The following is an 18861-nucleotide window of genomic DNA, read 5'->3' on the forward strand; positions in this document are numbered from 1 at the left end:
TTTTACTCCAGATTTTTGTTCAAATCACGGTCAGATTCTGACCTGGAGAAATTAGCGTGGGGAGAGATTTAGCACTACAAAATAGCAATTTGAAAACTGGAATGAATGAATGTGTTTTAAAGATGGGGAAGCAGAGGAAAGTGGTGCTGTCTCCTGGGTGACTCCCAAGGGGCTGTAAAGGAGAGGGGAAAGGGGGAAGGCTTTATAAATGACCTGGGCTTTATTCTTTTGGAAATAAGCAGAGGACAAGGCAATCTTCATCATTTCTATTTGTTAAGTTGCATCATCTCAGCTGCTGGGTTCCTTCTTTGGGTTTTGATGGTTCATTTATTACTACCAAGAAATGCCTTTGAAGGGTGATTTTCAGAGGCTGTTGTGTTTAAAAAAGCAGCAAAGTATGCAGTGTGGTGGTTGGAGCATGGTGCTGGGAAATCAGCCTCCTGCTCTAGATTTTGCCTTGCTCACATTTGGGATAGATTACTTGCAACTGCTGTTGATTGACTTAGTCTTCTTTCAGGCAGGTTTTTCTGTCTGACTCATCCACTGGGCTGAGTTTGCCAAGTATTTCATAATCTTTGGCTAGAAATCACTCGTTCGATTGCAGATCAGTGGTGCTTCAAGCGAGATGCATCAAACAACTTCTTTTGGCTTCAGTGCAAGAGATGGCTCCAATTTGCTGTGTAGAGGAGGACAATATACTTGCAAACTCACTAAGCTGCTTTAAGGATTGAAAGGTAACTCTTTCTCTTATTGCCATCAGTTGTTCTTCTTTTGGAAGCCTCATTTAAGTGTTTTACACTTCCAGCACCTTCAGGAGTAAGGAATATGCTTCTTGCCCTTTCAAGCTTTTCTCATCCTGCTTCTCAGTAAATCAGGTTATGATTAAATGATAATTTGTTAGCACTATAACACAAAAATGCCAACAAAGTTTGAGAGTAGTGCCTTATCCAAATGAGTTTTAATCTTAACTTTCCTTTTTTCCAATGTTGAATTTTGTAAAACTTAAAAAAAAACCAATAATTACCTTATTATTAGAAATGTTTGTGGGTAGTGAGTTAGAAAAGCAGATTTTAGGCACCACAGTTTATGGAAATATAATGTGTTTCCTGTGGCAGTAGCATTTGGACTCATTATAGCTATGCAGAGCAGGAGGTGGTCGGCTTGGAGGACGCTCCTCTCTGTCTAAACCCCAGAAAGCATGCTGGGTTCTCTGTCTGTACTAAAGTGTTTTTACTGGCACATGGAATCTCTTTCAAAGTTGAGGGAGGAATTCGGTCCACAGGCATTAAAACCTTTCGTAAGGGTGAGCTCCTTCCTTTTCCAGTGCAGGAAGACCCTGGAGCAGCAGCAAAGACAGGGATTATGAAAGGATGTCAGAGAGAACAGGCAGCAGGACAGGCCCCAGGAAGATGCACTGAACCAAATGCAAGTGCCTCCACAGAAACAAGTCTGCAGGAGCTGTCATCTGTGTGTCAAAAGCATTTCCATCAGATGACAGGCAGCACTTTCCACAGCAGTGTTTTCAGGCTGTGCTACAAGTGTGCTTTGGCATAACAGCAAGACCTTTCCCCTCACGCTTACATGTAACACACAAGTCATAGTCAGTCTCTGGTCTTTACACACACAGAGAAACTGACCATCCATTTTCAAAATGTGCTAACCTACAGCAAAATAAGCTGGAGAGAGGTTTATTTAAGTAGATAGCAATGTGTGCCTCCCATAATGCCCCCAAACCACTGATCTTCAACTGGTTCCTGAAACATGCCACAACACAGACTAAAAGCTGCAAATGAAAGAGATCAAGGAGATAGTCAGTAATCTCAGCTACATACGTCTTAGCTAGGAGGCATCGTAGATCAAGATGCCATGCACTTCTGAGGGAAGGAGCTGACAAAAACTGCAAAGGAATTCTAGAGAGGAACTTAGAGGAATCAAGCTTGAAACAGCAGTAGGCTTACAGGGAAGTTTTTACTGCCTTGACAAGAAAGTGGACAGCTCTTAATCTAAGCAGTCCAAATGATAACATCTGGGAGATGAAGGATATTTTTTACAAGATAATCTCTGGCATAGCCATATGCACAAGTGACAAAAATGTTATCTCAGCAGTGAGAGAATAGTGTGACCAGCAACAAATAGCTTCAAAGTCAAGAAAAGCTGGCCAAAAATTGTACTCCATAGCTCAAAGTAGAGAGAGAAAAATTGCTACCAGCCATGAGATGATGACAGAGACAACCTAAGATGTATGACTAAGGAGGCAGACTTGTTGCTGACAAATCTTTGATAGGAAGAAGTGGTAGAAAGTGTAAATTCATGCTAAGAGAAGACAAACTTGGAAGAGGAAGATGCTTTGGGAACTGGGTCATGTCATAATTTGACCAGACCAGCTGGGTGATGACAGGCCTTCATTCCAGCTCTGTGGTATTTATCATGGCCAAGGTGCATTGGTTCATCCCCACAGCACCTGCAGCAAGGTTCATTCAGATACCTGCTGCCTGCTTAGGTTAGGCAAATGGTCTGTTTGCAACAAGGCCTCTGCAGCTGCTTTTGTGTTCTATGAATGATCATCCTTTTCATTCTTGGTTGAAATGATTGTCACTGAACAGAGGTCACAAACCCTGAAAGATGAATGATTTCAGCAGTGCTTGTAAGGAAGATGATATCTTGCCCTGCACCCTCAAGATCTCTAATTTTCTTATTAAATGCAGAATAAACTTTTAGGGGGGGAAATCTTCTAAGTGAGAGCATTTATCTGACTTAAACCTTGCTCACAAAAGGTTCTTTATTGACAAACTGGGTTAATGTCAAGATTAGGCCAAACAAGAGAGGCATGAGGTCACAATGACATCTCATGTCAGGTCACTATTTCACATCAGCACAGCTTAGTAGAGAGGAGTTAGTTCAGCTGCTGCAGATGTCAGCAGGGGCAGTCTGTATCAACAGTAGGAAGCTCTTCAACTAGTACCATACTTGAACTCTGCTGCAATATATTGGAATGGTTGATGCTCTATGGAAAAAGCCTTCTTTTCCACAAATTAATTAGTTGGAGCCAAGAAACGTCTCTACTTTTTTTTCTTTCTTTCTTGTAAGTCTCAACAACCAAAATTGGACCCAAGATTTCTGTGTGCTTTCAGTGATGACATGTCTCTCTCAGCCTGAGTTCTTCAACCGTATTCACAGCTAACAGTAAGTCATATCTCATTTATGAACCCAGAATCTCCATTTCTGTGGGCATAGCTACACAGTCAGCTCCTCAGCTCCCCACAGTGGTGTTGCAAGAAGAGGATGTGATATGTCACAGTGACTTGATGGCTCAGGGTTGGAGCAGCACACAGACTTAATTTAAGCATAACCACTTCTGTGTAGGCCAAGCTTTTTTGTACTTACATGTGAAATGCTTCTGATCAGGTGGCTGAGATTCATAGGCTCTTTTAATGTCCCAGGTGACTAATGGCCCCAGTATGGATAGAGTTATCTGGGTGCAAACTTAAATTTATTGATGTAGCTGATTTTGTTTCCTGCACCCCTATTATTGCTTTCACACAACAGTGTCTTGCCAGGCTGGCAACTGTTCCTATAGCAAAACCTTCTAGCCCAGACAAGCCCTAGAAGGTTAAAGTCATTTCAGTGTTTCTTTCGAGGTGAATCAACAATGGACCTTGAGCTCCCAGCCAAGTGTTACTTTTTTACAAAGCTGGAATTGAGACTGCCAGCCAAGTATTGCAAACCTCTGACACAGGTGAGTGCACGTTAGCAGCGAGTGAATGACAAGAGCAATCAAGCAAGTTTCAAACTACATCTGTGTATAGCCTGACTTTGTTAATGTTTTCTACTTCCAACTCCTACTTTTATCCTAAGATCAGATAACGAGTAGCACTTTCTCTTTGTAACAATTCATTAATCAGAGAAATGATCCTTGCTAGTGTTTAGATGTTTTACTTAATTTGGTACTTCTGGCCTGCTGCCCCAGTAGTGCCAAAATTATTATTTCTCACCCAGCAGGTGATAAATAACAACTTCAGTCATGATTAATACCATGAATTTCTCAACCTGACTAATGCAAAAAACTTCAAACCTGCAGAACAAGTGGGTGCTAATTGTTCTGAGAGCCATCGGAGCTGCACTCTGCTTGTGGAGAAAGAAAGCCACAGGAAATGAAGCATTTTCTAGCAGCACAGATGATCCTAAGAGGCATCATTAAGTGCAGCTCAGCAGCATTCTCCATGTGCAGGTCTGTGCTAAGCCTTTTCCCACAACACTGAGCTTTAAGTACGTTTGAGAAGCAGAGGAATGCAAGGTTATTTTTCTTTCCTCAGGGAGGAGGGGGAATAAAAAGCAGACAAAATAGTAGATTAACACCACTCCTTAACACCACTCTAACATTATCATTTTTACTACCTGATATGTGAAGGCTGATACTGGGAAAAGCTGCTCCTTTGCGTAACATCTATCTTAAAATTTCATCACATCATCATAAAATGTAGCATCACTGTCTCCCCAGTCAAGGAGGGCTTTCTTCAGAGAGGGCCACAAAAAACAGGGGCTCAGGAGGGCTGGAAACAATACTGTAAAGTAACCACGGCTGCCATCCTGGCCACCTTCAAATGTCAAGCTGTTTTGCTGCACTCCATGGTGGAGCAGGATGATTGCTCCATTTTCCATGCTGTACAGGCAATGACAAAGGGTATGTGAGATCCACAGCTTAGCTATTGCTTACAGTGCTGTGCTGGTCAGGCAAACTAGACCTCCACAGCATCTGGAAGGGGTAGCTCCACATGTTTCTGATAGGAGCAGACACCAAAATTCATCAAAGGCACAACCAGATGCCTGTGCTGAGTGGGGCCTAAGCAAGATTAGTCCCTTCCACAATGCCGACAGAAGCATCTTGGGAATAGAGGAGAAGACATGTTTTCACCAGGATTTTTCCAGTTGTTTTAGTTCTACCATGCAAGGAATGCATCTGCTACTTTCCAGCTAGCAATTAAGTCAACCTGAGCATCTGCACATGAAACTATTAATTTGTGGAACACAACAACTGCAAGCAAACCACCATGGGCAAGTACATTGTTCAGACTCGCTGTCTATTCACTTGTAGTTTCAAGTGCTTTTATGACTTCGTAAACAGTTTGGGTTGAGTGACTCCTGCAGTTCCTGGTGGGACATACTCAAAGGACATATCTTCAGCAATGGTGCAACTGCTCCTGACACTCTTTCTGATAGAAACCTAATTTTTGTCTTAATTTCAAGAAACTCCAGAAGTTCCAGTTCCACCCAAAATAACCACTGGGACCCCAGGATTTTTGAGCTTCAAAGCTAGGAAAAAAGTCATCATCCACACTGTTCTGTTACACAAAACACAGGCCTTCCTGGCCCGATTCCTGTCTCTAGTGCAGCAGTTGTGTTTCACTTATGGCGCATCTAGAAAAGAAAATATGTCAGGAGTAAAATTCTCAGACTGTACTTGCACAGCCTTGTCTACTAGAGGGTCACTCAGACCAATAGGAAGTCCCTTTACTTGGCCTTGAGCAAGGCACACCAGTTGATGTGCTCAGCTCTCTTGCTAGAAAGGTTATTAGGTTTAAGTTTGGTTTAGTTTTTTCCACCCTTGACTGGTTACATTTCAACTTTTTGTTTAGTTTTCTTGAACCATGCACAGCATTTCAGGAGCAATCAGAGTCCTTTAAGCGTCAATGTCCATTATAGGATTGTGGCTTCCCAGAGTTAAATCATGGCTTACAAGCTTTGGTCCTTGATGCTCAGCTCAGTCTGCTCTGCAGCACTGGCCACACTAGCACTGGCCTTTTGTAAAAACTAGAGGTTTGTGTGTGAAGTACAAAGGGTGTCCTTTGTCTAGAATTTTAATAGCTATTTTCAACACTGGCAGCAAAGCCAAGATTTCCCTTGTAGTTTTAAGTTTAGGTATCACCTAGAATAAGGTGGAGCCTGAACTACCAACCAGCCCTGTGGCAAACATGGTGTATGAAGCACAGTCTACAATCAAGCAAGGAATGCTTTTTCCACCTGAAATTTGGGGTTACTAATAAAGTATCTGAGTCATATACAAGGAACAAAATTAAGGAACAAGATACTAAAACTGTAGAGACTGTTAAAGAGCATTTTTCTTTCAAAGTAGTGTATATCATCATACTCTCTCCAAATTAAGAAAAAAACACAATTAATTCTTTTCCATTTTCTCCAGGAGTTGCATTAATGCAGGAAAGCAAGCTTGAAAGAAATACCTGGGTTCTCAGCTACCAACAACTTTGATAGAGGAAATTGTCACTACGTAGTCAAGAGCTGATAGGTTTTAGTTTGAGAAGGTATTCAACATACACAGGTGAAATTTTAAGACAGAAATGCAGGGCAAGAGTAATTTTCCTCTCCTGGCAAGAGTAGCTTGATAGAAGGCCAAGAGCAATGTGTAAGGGGATTTGACTCTGGTATGACTCTTGTACCAAAAAGCAAGCAGTAAGAATTGGGGTCAGTTTCCCAGCCAAGCTGACAACAGCAGTCCCCCACAGCAGGAATGAGTAAGCAATGGTAGTTCATGAGCCACATACCTGAGGAAGATTCAGCCAGTCCAAGGTACACAGCTGTTTTCTATTAAGAGAGAAGGGAATGGCAGCCAAAAATCTTAGGACCATAACCATTCCGAGCCATTAAGTATTTTGACACTGAGGAGAATAGTCAAAAGGATGTATTTCAGACTTAGAAAACACAATGGTTCTAACAAGCCAAGCAGCCTCAGCTGGTTCCCAGTTGTGTCCAGGACTTCCCAAGGGCACACAGACTGTTTGTGCCATGACCACATTCCTGGAGTGGTTGGTGCTTCTGGAAAAGAGCTAAGTACAAGTGATGAAGCAGAACAGAGTGATGGCATTTACTGTGCTTGAAGAAAGACCAGTTAGATCAAGTCCTTGCCTAAAGACCAGAACCCTCCCTTGAGAAGTTCCACAGTGTCAGGGTTGTGGAGCACAACAATGGTATTTCTCCATTTACTGTGCCTGAATTAATTTTGGCCTAGGCAGGAAAATTTAAGATCTCTAATGAGTCCTCTCATTCCCAGCTTAATAATTCTAACAGTTTACCATGCAACTGTCTTCCAGGTGTCCTGCCAACAAGATCCTACTCATTAACTACATAAACATTAATTAGCTAAACATGAAACTTAGTAAGAAAGGCATTTAGAATGATAGAATTGTTTGAGTTGGAAAGGACCTTTACGATCATGAAGTCCAACCACTATTTAACTCTACCAAGTCTAGTACTAAACCATGTCCCTTAGCACCACATCTGTGTGTCTTGTAAACACCTCCAGGGATGGTGATTCAACCACCTCCCTGGGGAGCCTATTCCCATGTTTGAAAATCCTTTCAGACCGCATTGCTCTCTACAACTGCCCGAAAGGAGGTTGCAGTGAGGTGGGTGTCGATCTCTTCTCCCTAGTAAGAAGTGACAGGACAAGAGGAAATGGCTTCAAATTGTACCAGGGAAGATTTATATTGATTTTTTGCCATAGATCCTTTACCAGCTTTATTCTCTTCTATGGACTCACTCCAGGACCTCAAAGTCTTTTGTGTAATGAAGGGCCCAAAACTTCACACAGTACTCAAGGTGTGTCCTCATCAGTGCTAAATACAGGGAGGGGCATGATCACTTACCTGCTCCTGCTGGCCACACTATTCCTCATGCAGGTCAGGATGCTGCTGGCCTTCTTGGCTACCTGGGCACACTTCCGGATCATGTTCAGGCAGCTGTCAAACAGCACTCCCTGGTCTTTCCCTACTGGGCATCTTTCCAGCCACTGTTCCTCGAACCTATAGCACTGCACAAGGTTGCTGTGACCCAAGGGTAACACCTGGCCTTGTTAAATCTCATAGAGCTGGCCTCAGCCCATCAATCCAGCCTGGCCAGGTCCCTCTACAGAGCCTTCCTACCCTCAAGCAGATCAACACCCTCTCCTCCCAACATAGAGTCATCTGCAAACTTATCAAGGGAGCACTCAACCCCCTCATTCAGATCATTGATAAACATATGAAAGAGAACTGGTCCCCAGTACTGAACCCTAGGGAACACCACTTGTGACTGGAAAGAGCAGAGAGAAACTTGTACGTTTGTGTTGGGGTTTTTTTAATACAGACACAGTATTTTTCCAAGGTCACTTTATAGTAAGCAGCATACAGGCTACTAAAGTGGAAGTGCCCATACAGTCATTTGAGGTTAAATGTGCACTCTATATTCTATAACATGAGAACTGCATTGAAGAGCTTTTTCTTGCTGAAAATGAGAACGATTTGGCAGCTTCAAAAAGCTAACACACATTTCAGTCCTCAAAATCAATTCACCATAACAACAAAATCCCAAACTGAAATGCAAGCCACACCAAATAGCAGGCTTATCTCAGTAAGGACCTCTTAGCAGATCGAGCCGCAACACTTGTTGAGCTCTCTTTATCATGCCCCTCAAAGTACTGCTGCTCTATTCGCCGACAAAAGGCTGTGAGATTACTGTAGTTTTTCACCTTCTCAGAGAGTTCATCAGTGATTAGCTGAGTAGTAAGGATTGTGAACAGATGTCCAAACACCAGAGCATCTAATTCAGTTGGTCTGTAAAAACAATAAAAAAAGAGCAGGTATTCTGAAAAGCAAGTCCTCACTAAGGAAAAAAAGCATCAAACATTTAGACAGGCAATCTAAGAACGGGGAAGAAATTGGGCAACACTGAATTTAGCACATGTATGAAAACTCTGTGTACAGTATGCAAGTATACTGCTGCTTCTCAGTATGGCATCCTGCTTTGCTTTTGGTGGCTTGCAAATGTGGAAATACTTCTTAGAAGGAGTGGAGTTACTCATCCAATATCAAACTGTTAGTTCTGTAACAAAGGCAAATGCTTACCAAGTCCTTCTGTGATCTTTCTTATTTCTCTGTAGATGTATATAAACCCCCAGCTATTATCTCACAAATGGGGAAAAAAAAGAAAGAGCAGAGGGACATGAAGCATAAAACCCCTTATTCCCTCTTGGTACTTTTTGACAGTCAGGAACTACTCAACCAATCAGAAAATAAGCTCCAGGATGGCAGCAATGACTACACAGAAGAGGTATTTTGGGAAACAGTGGACTACTGAATGTTTTCCTTATTTTAGGTACCAGCCTTCTGAGTTGTCACCTTAGACCCCTGCATAGAAATAGTCCACGTGCAAATAATTTTTTTTCCCCAAATACATTCATACCTTTAAAATCTTTCTTTACCAGTATTCAAGGTATGCAGCACGAGGGGTTTCTAACCGATCAGCTTCTTGCATTTCTATTTGTGGATGACTAAGAACTCTCCAGTGGAGATGTGGATGCTTGTATAGCTCATAGCTGTCAACAAGCTGGTTTTCTTATTTACCTCCTGCAGACTCACAGAAGTCACAGACTGACAAACACTGGACTAGGAACACACACTTTATCAGCAGCATTTCAGATAGCTGAAAAACTTAAAGGATGAAAAAAGTGTGAAGGAGAAAAAAAAATCTAAAAGGTCAAAAAAGCACTTTTTAACGGTGCAAAGAAGAAACTGGTGAAACAAAGGATATCCCACAAGGCCAGGTTGTTTCTTTCTTCTCCCCTTGGGAACATGAATCTTCATTTTCACTTTTGATACTCATTTTCACTGTTGATACTCATTCTTTGTGGATACAAATCTAGCTTCTTGCCCAGCTCTCAACTCACAGGCACCCTCATGCTAATTCAGTTCATCCAGAACTGCCCCTGGTGTTGAGGGCAAGACCAGCTGTCCTGGTGAGGACAGCATGACATGCATTCACTTCCCTGTTCCTACTAAAGAACACTGCTCAAGAAATAAAAGTGAAACATTAAATATGTCATTTTTAATAAGAAACTACCTGTATAAAGTTGTAGGTTTGTCGCCTGCTTGAGGTAGACTGTAGAAAAGGCAAGCAGGAGTAAAACTAAATCACTTAGGGAAATTTTCCTTTTGAAACCTTTGATTATTTATTTCTGAAATGTCAAGTTTCTGTTCCAGTCACACATTACTGTCTCCATAACTAACAGTGCAGCATTAAAACAGAAGGTTTTCATACATCTTTCTCATTCCTGGATGTAGTATTTCAGTAAGGAGTAACTTACTGCTTATTGAAGAAATAAGGTTGCGTTCCTAATCTCTGAGACAGAGCATTACAGCACTGGTCAACATCTTCAAGCACCTATCAAAACACACAAGAGACACAAGATCCATATTGTCAGAAAACACCAACACTGAAAAAAACAACCTTCTTACTGTCATTGTGCCAACGGTGGGAACAAGGAGCGTAAGATGTTGGAAGCTGTTAAAGTCAGTCAAACCTACACAGTAGGCAGGTTGCTAAGTGTTACTTCATCAAACATTTTATGTAAGGCTGTTCTGACAAAGTGCTTCCCATAACATTTATAACTTAGTTTCATGAGAGGTACTAACTTACACCTCAAAACTACATTGCCTTTTTTTTTTTAGGATCTCTGACAAGGGAAGCTGCAATCCTGCAAAGCCTAACAATCTATCTGCAGGACTACAGCCTACAGCACTAGAGATGTACACCCATGGTGAAACGTCCTTCCTTCTGCCCCATCAGGCTGGACTTTATTTTCATAGATTCATAGAATGGTTTGGATTGGAAAGGACCTTAAAGGTCATCTAGTTTCAGCCCACTCTGACATAGACAGAGGCACCTTCCACTAGACCAGGTTGCTCAAGGCCTCACCCAGTGTGGCCATAAACACTTCCAGGGAGGAGGCGTCCATGACTTCCCTGGGCAACCTGTTCCAGTGCCTCACCACCCTTACTGTAAAGGATTTCTTCCTAATACTTAGTCTAAATCTGGCCTTATCAAGCTTCACTCCATTCCCTCTCATCCTGTCACTACAAGCCCTTGTAAAACATCTCTCTTCATGGATTTCTTGTAGGCCCTTTTCAGGTACTGGAAAGCTGCTATAAAGTCTCCTCAGAACCTTCTTTTCTCCAGGCTGAACAGTCCCAAGTTGCATAGCCTGTCCCCATAAATAGCCCTCCTCTGCACCTTCTCCAGCAGTTTGATGTCCTATTGCAGAGACCTTCAGAGCTGAACACAGTACTACAGGTGTAGTCACAGGAGAGCAGAGTAGAGGGACAGAATCACCTCCCTTGTCCTGCTGGTCACACTTCTTTAGATGAAGCCCAGGACATGCTTGGCCTTCTGGGCTGCAAGCAAACATTGCCAGCTCATGTTGAGTTTTTTGTCAACTGACATCTCCAAGTCCTTCAATTGTTGCTGAAGTCAAATACCTGACTCCATATAATGTTTTAAGTACAGGATATATTTTTCCAACAACTGTTTCAAGAAAGTGTTATTCTCCACAGCCTTAAAAATAAATAAATAGATAAATAAAATAAACCAGGGTAATGAGGTAAGCTCCACTTTTCATACTGACCTGTTCAAGTGTCTTTCCAGCCCATCCAATGGCTTTCATCTTTCGCCTTACCTCCCACTGCTTCTGATAGGACAAAATGCGGTTCAGAGGCCAGGGGTAAGGGGAGCCATACCTCGGGTGAGTAATCTTTGTTTCCAACAGAAAGACACTGTGTTATCACATACATACCTCTACACACAAGTAGCTAATAGTCAAGTATTTCAATCAGTACTGCAATTTGTGCAGTGTGTATGGTCTGCAGCATAAGCATTGAAAACTGTCGCTTCAGAAGCGCCAAACCCGCACCCATTCCGCAGTCTGCCACCACCAGTAATGACACAGCCTCCTAAAATGTACATGCAAGCGGAATTGCAGCGAGAAGACTGCACCATTAATGGTACAAACCTCAATGTTTCATTTATGAGTAGGGACTTGCGATTGCAACCAGAAGTGTTTTCTCATTAAATTTTAATTAAGATAAATGCTGCAGAACCACTCACCTCCTCTACTGTAACATCATCACACCACTGGAGATAGAGCTGGGAACAGAAAGAACACTTACTAAAACTTCCTAATAAAGGAGAATACAGAGACAATCATTTCTCACTAGTAGAATTTTCTTTTCTGTATTAGATTAAATTTCCATTTCATTCCTTCTGTTAGACTTCTGAATGTAGAAAACCGGAAGGCAAAAGCTCAGCTGCTAGTCCTTACTTCCCCCAGCACCACAACCAAGCCGAAACCAAAGGCCTGCTCCCACTGCCCATGCTGCACTCAACTCAGCACACAGGTTACCAACCCTCAGCTCCTTGGCCACCTGCAGCTTGGCAGAATTCCCATCACTGTTCTCATGCTGGGACTGCGTCACGTTAACCAGCCACGAATGTAAACCTCAGGGATCCCAGCCTCCCACCAGGCGTGTGAGCATGCACGCTATGGAAGGTGACAGCAGGGTGCCTGGCCAGCTGTGGGTTGGGCTAGGATTCCAAGAACCACTGGCATTTTCCACTCCGTTACTTCAACATCTACGTGACACAGTTCAGTAAAGTGGGGGGAATCATACATGTGGCTTTTGTCTACAGGAATATTTCAGCAAGCAGTCCATAGGGTACAGAGAATTTATTCCTGCCTCCTTTCACCTCAAAAGTTGACAATCTAATAACAAGCAGTATTTCCAATACAGGGAAAAATCCTAAGGCTTCCTTGCCTGTAGTCTCGTATGTAAATGTATACAGTTACTATGGGTTGCTGTACCTCTGCTGTCAAGAGCATATTATTGACTAATTCCATGTAGGCTTTCATCTCAGCTTTTTGGACTTCATCCAACCCATCACTGAGAGAATGGCCCTAATGGGAGAAAAAAGAAAAAAAGACACACATGTAGGAAAGGATATTGGAATATTCAGCAATGCCTGACCCAAGGACCTCTAAGTCAATGAGGTTTGGCTCAGATCCTCATCTCTGACATGGTTCTGTAACAAATTACAGACGTAATTTTTAAATACAGTATCCTTTGGAATTAGAAAGAAATGATGGCCATTTAACATAGTTAATCTACAAAAAAGGTAGACTATTATCAGTTACAGATGAACTCGGTTACAGCACACAGCCTCCTGGTTAGGGCACCTCTGTGACAAGAAAGAGACACAGCTGAGGGAGCTGGGGTTGTTCAGCCTGGAGAAGAGGAGGCTCAGGGATGACTTCATTGCTATCTACAACTACCTGAAGGGAGGCTGTAGCCAGGTGGGGGTCGGTCTCTTCTCCTGGGCAAGCAGCAACAGAACAAGGGGACACAGTCTCATTAGTTGTGCTGGGGGAGGTATAGGTGGATGTCAGGAGGAAAGTTCTTCCCAGAGAGAGTGATTTGCCATTGGAATGGGCTGCCCACGGAGGTGGTGGAGTCACTGTCCCTGCAGGTGTTCAAGAAAAGACTGGATGGGATACTTAGTGCCATGGTCTAGTTGATTGGACAGGGCTGGATGATAGGTTGGACTGGATGACCTTGGAGGTGTCTTCCAACCTGGTTGATTCTATGATTGTGATACAGCTTTATCAACTGCTCAGTGAAAAGTGCCTTTTTTCAAATATAAGGGGGGCAGCAAAGGCAAATTTGAACATTATGTGACACTCAGGGTCTAAACCAGTCAGTTGTGTGCTTAAGAGCTCTGAGACCCACGACAGGACACACAGAAAAACAGTCTCAAAAACTGGCACTGGTATGCAGCTATCCTACATAGAATGTACTCCCAGAATTTGAGTCAGTGACAAAGAAAAACATCTCAAGCAAACTCCTATTCCAAGATGCCTTCCTTTTAAAATGCTGCTAGGTTTCTACGCTGTTCTAACAAATGAAGTGACATTCCAGAGGAGCACAATGCTAAAGATTAGCATGCTATTCACTAATGGATGAAAACAGTGCACTGTTACCTTGGCTTTTACAAACTGGACTATGGGACCAAGTTCAGATACAACCTGATTTCCCACGTGAATAAAGGGAACTTTGCCTGTAAAATGAGAAACGAGGTTTAGTAAGGGGATTTTACACCTGTAAAACATCATTTACTATTTCAAAGCAATTCAATACTGCAGGTGCATCTGAACATCACTGTTGGGTTTTTAATGAGAACAGACAAAGCTCTAGCATACACAGTTCACCCAATGAGTACTTGTAATAATAAACATCTTCCTCCTGACCTTTCACCTCCAGAACCTTTTCCACGTGCGATACTGGCAATTGTATATTTCAACATTATTGAGGGAGATCTATAGACTTGTGTTTTAGTAATGGATTTTGCTTTGTTGGAAAAACTTAATTCAGATGTTTCTCTGAAGTACAGCTGGGAAATCCCAGGAAAGCAGACACAGCCCTTGGCTAGTTTTACAACACAACACATTCCCACCCTCACTTCTAAACCACTGGCGGGGGAAAGGCTGCTGAAACAATGCTGGGAGATGTGGCACTGTGCCCAGAAAAGCAGAGAGAGGGAAGCACAAATGCATACTCAGCAAGGTGGGGTTTCAGCTCTCCCTTCTCTGGACCCTCACATTTCCAACAAATTGCCCAACCAGCTCTTGCTGTCTTCACTCCAGCTCCTAGCAGGCATTTTCAAGCCCCTGTGGCACTGAGGTCAAGGAAGAATTCCTTGTTATGAGATCCACAGCTTCACAGCCTGGAAGGATTGGGAAGGGTAAGGAGTTTCTTCATCATCATGAAAGCAAAATGGGGCTAAAACTTGATACTAGAAAGGCTTCATTCAGTCTGTGAGGCTGAGCCCTGAGGATCTGGCATGGAGCAGGGCTATAAACAGCCAGTCCTCAAAAGAAGACCAGGAAATAACTGTGTCACTGGTGGCACCTGTTGGGGTACAAAGAGTTCTTGAGTCTGTACGCACCGTATTGCCTGGTTGGTAACTTCTTACACACAGAACTGAGACAAATCTTTATAAGGCAGGGAGAGATACAAGATTAAGTCCTGCTACAGTTAAGCCATGAAGCACGAAAGAAGTTGCCTCATGTCTGTCCCTTCTCCCAATTCTCAGCACGTGAAGCTGGGAGCTTCTTTTCCAGTACTCCACCCTAAACAGATTGCTTATCCTGCAAACCTCCATCCAAGTGCAATTGATAAACATTATATTTAAGGCAAAATATTTCAGAATTTTTCACATGGTTGAAATAATACATAAAATGCAGGTAAAATGCTGGATGAAGTCTCTTCCAACCAGAGGTATCCTGTGATTCTGTGCATTAGTGAAATTATCCTCAAGCCCAAAGGCAGTAAAAAAGTCTGCCCAGTGCAGTGGGGCACAAAAACCTTTTACCTTCCTGATTCTCACTGTGGGCAAACTCTGGTCTGAGTAGACAGCTCAAAGAGAAAGCTCAGTACCTACCTAACTCCAAATATGTTATTAGCAACACATTCACTCTTCTCACTAAAATACTGAAATTCTGCTGTTGGCCTGGTTCAAACAGCGTTCATGCTAACAGCAGATTCAGTCGTGGCTTTTATCATGAGACTCACTGGCTCAGTCAGCCTCAGGGTAATAAATGAAGTGCATCACACCAACAAAGGCTTTATCTGCATCCACACACAGCATGTTGCGGAAGAAAGCACAAGACTCTCAGTGCTGTAGAATTCAGTGATTTCAGTCATACTGTACTCCACAAACCAAGACAATCGTTTGCTATCATGCTTCCAACCTCCTCAGAATGGGTTTCATCATTACAACTAGGAGGTAAATAAATTTCCCCCCAGAATGATGAGATCTTTGCCACTGCTGTGAGACAGAGGGTGGTGGGGAGGGAAAAGAGAACAAATAAAAACCTTGTTGAATTATCATTAAGGAACCAATATAAAGAAAGGAAATGGGGCAAGTGACTAATGACTCCAAGAATAAGGGCAAAATTTTACAACTGCAGTAGGGTAATTTTCCCTCTTGAGCTCCTTGTTTTCAGCAGAGGAAAATGTTCAGACACAAATTACAACCTCAGATGCTATTGAGCATGGACACGGAATGTGAGCGGCAGAGAAGTGAAAGAGTGCAGCTAGCTCCAGTCCTACTCCTGCACATGCAAAGTTCCCCATGCAGGCAAGATGCTCCTCTGTGCATGGATTTCACATTCCAAAACCACCTTTATTTACTAACAACTAATTTACATGCCTCCATATTTTGTTGTCTTTTCCCTACTGCCAAACAATTGTTGGTTTGGTTTTTTTTTTTAATAGCATAATTCCTCTGCTTTAACCAAAGTATTTGTAGGAGCAGCAGAACCCATACAGCTGGCAAACATGCACTGACAGGCACTTCCATGTGGCAGTCGTCAGCCAGAGCCAGGTAGATAAGTACCTACTCACACAACAAGAATCTGAGAGAGTGTGAGGACTGCCAGACTTTTCTGCCATGCGCCCAGCAATTCTCTGATTTGTAAGCAACCTTCTGAAGCCATCCTCTGGCCATTTTCAGAGCAAGTCATCCCCAGCAAAAGATAGGCTTTGTACCCTTCTTGTAATTTAGTATCTCTGGGTTTGCATTTTTTTCCAGACAGTCTCATGCATCAGAGGAAGATTTAACACCACCTGTCACCCTTAACAGTGACAGTGCACTCTTCAGTCTTCTCAACATCCCAGCAATCATCTCCTACACAGGCTAACAAAAGATAATCTCTCCAGCATTGTCACACTCCAGTAATGGAAAAAAACCTAACATTCACTGGAATATTCCCTGGATGCAGACTAAAGCTACTTTTGGAAACACCGGTCAGCTTCAGGCCACAACCACTCTCAGGTCTTTGAGAGAAGGCTACCCACCAGGCACCTGAAGCATTTGAGTGCTTCCTATAGGTGCTGTGCTCACAGGCACGGTTATGCACAGTGCCAGCGTTACTTTGCATTTGACCACTTCAATTGTTTGCAGAGGAGAGACTGCGCTGAGAAGAGGAGGGAAGCCAGCCCACACACACAGCAGCACTGGCTGACTGTTATCAGCAAGACAAGGCATAGTTGCCATGGTATCAAAATGGAGGTATAACGCAGTAATCTAAATGAAGGCCACACTTACCAGATGGGGACATGTACTCGGCATTTGCCCTGCAAACCACTCGGATTGGCAGATTGCACATTTGCAAGAAGGCCTGGAAACAAAGAGTTAGGTTTAACATGCATTCATACACCAGTGACAAACAAATGTGTTTTCCTCAATATACCTGACTGTGTTTTAGCTAGTTCCTAGCACACGCTTATGAAGTCTGCTGGCTTTACAAATAAAGACTGGGTGAAAGAAAAACAAGATTCCTTTTCAATTTCCTTACATAGCTGTTTATTATCCAGTCATCGACTGGAATTCTTTTAATTAAGTGTCATCTACTTTTACTCATTTTTTCAAGACAGGCAAAGCAGCAGTATCTGGCAAACATAATGAGTGCTATGGCTGTGCAAAATGAAGTGGCATTTTGCCCCTCCTGAACAACATAGTTCTTACTACTTCTGGCCAAAGCTAGCTAACCATGTTATGTAACATGACAAACACATACAGCACCTTCCCACATTATTTACAATGGCTGCCAGAAGTTTTACTCTAGGATACTGTCAGAGCACAAGTCTGCTTTGGGAAGTATTTATTATCTTTAATTTGTGTGAGTCATGGAGAGCATAAGTGATTGATTTAATGTTTCTTTTTATCTGCAACCTTAGATTCAAAGCATTCTCAGTCGGATACTGATTTTTATCAGCACCTGCCATCACTACAAAATCCTTAGTGTGTTTCTGCTGAAAATACCAAAACATCAGGAAAAATATTTGCCATTTGGACAGAACACAGCAAATAAGGAACCTCTTCATCTCTAGAGTCTCTCACAACTCAGGTCCTTTCATTCCTTTTGGTTTTGCAATTAGGTCACAATTACAGATTCCAAAATTATACCTATTTTTCCACAGTGGCTTGAGGCAAAAAAGGCCTACATGAAGAAGGCTACCATCATGAAGAAGAATGTTGTTGTAAAACAATACTTTCTATATAAGCCTCCTCCTAGTGCTTCAGATTGCAAGATGGGCCAGTAAACTGCATTCTCACAGGTTTAAATGCTTTGGTCACAGGTCACAAAGTAACCAAAACCTTAACATTGTTCAACTGAACAAAACCAGACCATAAAGTATGAACTAATACTGGCATCAGCCCTGTTCCTAACTTCTGTAGTATCCAACAAACAACAGAGATAACCAACAGCCCTTCCACTCTCTCCTGTGCTCTTCAAGTCTTTTATTCTCAAGCTCCATCCAATGCAGGATAGAAAAGCCAAAAGCTTTGGTTCTTTTCCAACCAGTCCCATGATCTATACAGTCAATTACAACATCTGGTTCCTGCAGGTTTAGGTGACCTAATTCAAATCCAATTTACAGCAAGGAACTATAGTAACAAGCTGCCACACAAGGTATTGACTGACTACAGCTGACAAAAGCCCAGCTCAAGAGCTGTGGATGTTCTGCAAAATCCATGGGTTTCTACATCTTTTGGTTTTCTTAGCCTAACTCTTGACTTAAAAACACTGCTTGAAAGCCAATTACTGTAAGCACACATGCAGACAGAGACCTACATAAATAAATTATACTAGTTATGGTCAGCATAAGTCAAATACTGCAGATCCTGCACCGTTTAGCAATAGTGTTTTCTAGACTTTCATCTCAACTAGTAACTATTACTGATGAATAGTGCAACAATCACCCAAAGCACATAAAAGACATTAGCCACATTTGACACCACCCCATTTTCCAAGTCTGTGCCTCCATCAGAGTCCACCAAAAATTAAAGTTTCTGCTGTCTTAGCATCCCCACTCCCATGCAAACAGTAAGAATACACAAAAGATTAACAAACAGGAATTTAAGGAATTGGTCTGTCTTGGTCTCAGATCTCTTCCTTTATTTGCTGTGGATCTAGCAGTG

The 18861-nt window shown here is 42.4% G+C and overlaps 1 protein-coding gene and 1 long non-coding RNA gene across 3 annotated transcripts in view; one reads left to right on the forward strand and one right to left on the reverse strand.

Annotated features, from left to right (window-relative positions):
- Nucleotides 1-17786, forward strand: part of LOC135185429 (uncharacterized) — an 86724-nt gene extending 68938 nt beyond the window's left edge. The window contains exons 3-7 of one of the 2 annotated variants that reach the window (XR_010306480.1): nt 605-734; nt 3088-3183; nt 3639-3736; nt 4079-4228; nt 16468-17786. This is a non-coding gene — a long non-coding RNA (uncharacterized LOC135185429). The remainder of the gene's footprint in view (nt 1-604; nt 735-3087; nt 3184-3638; nt 3737-4078; nt 4229-16467) is intronic. The other variant, XR_010306482.1, reaches the window with a different exon arrangement.
- MTX2 (metaxin 2) overlaps nt 8111-18861 on the reverse strand; it is a 35067-nt gene continuing 24316 nt past the window's right edge. Inside the window, exons 4-10 of the mRNA XM_064162178.1 lie at nt 16984-17056; nt 13856-13932; nt 12683-12775; nt 11929-11967; nt 11450-11575; nt 10133-10209; nt 8111-8603 (exon numbers count right to left, since the gene is read on the reverse strand). Coding sequence (XP_064018248.1) covers nt 8393-8603; nt 10133-10209; nt 11450-11575; nt 11929-11967; nt 12683-12775; nt 13856-13932; nt 16984-17056 — 696 coding nt within the window. The 3' untranslated portion in view covers nt 8111-8392. The remainder of the gene's footprint in view (nt 8604-10132; nt 10210-11449; nt 11576-11928; nt 11968-12682; nt 12776-13855; nt 13933-16983; nt 17057-18861) is intronic.

Source organism: Pogoniulus pusillus, chromosome 2 (genome assembly GCF_015220805.1).
Source record: "Pogoniulus pusillus isolate bPogPus1 chromosome 2, bPogPus1.pri, whole genome shotgun sequence".
Taxonomy (NCBI): domain Eukaryota; kingdom Metazoa; phylum Chordata; class Aves; order Piciformes; family Lybiidae; genus Pogoniulus; species Pogoniulus pusillus.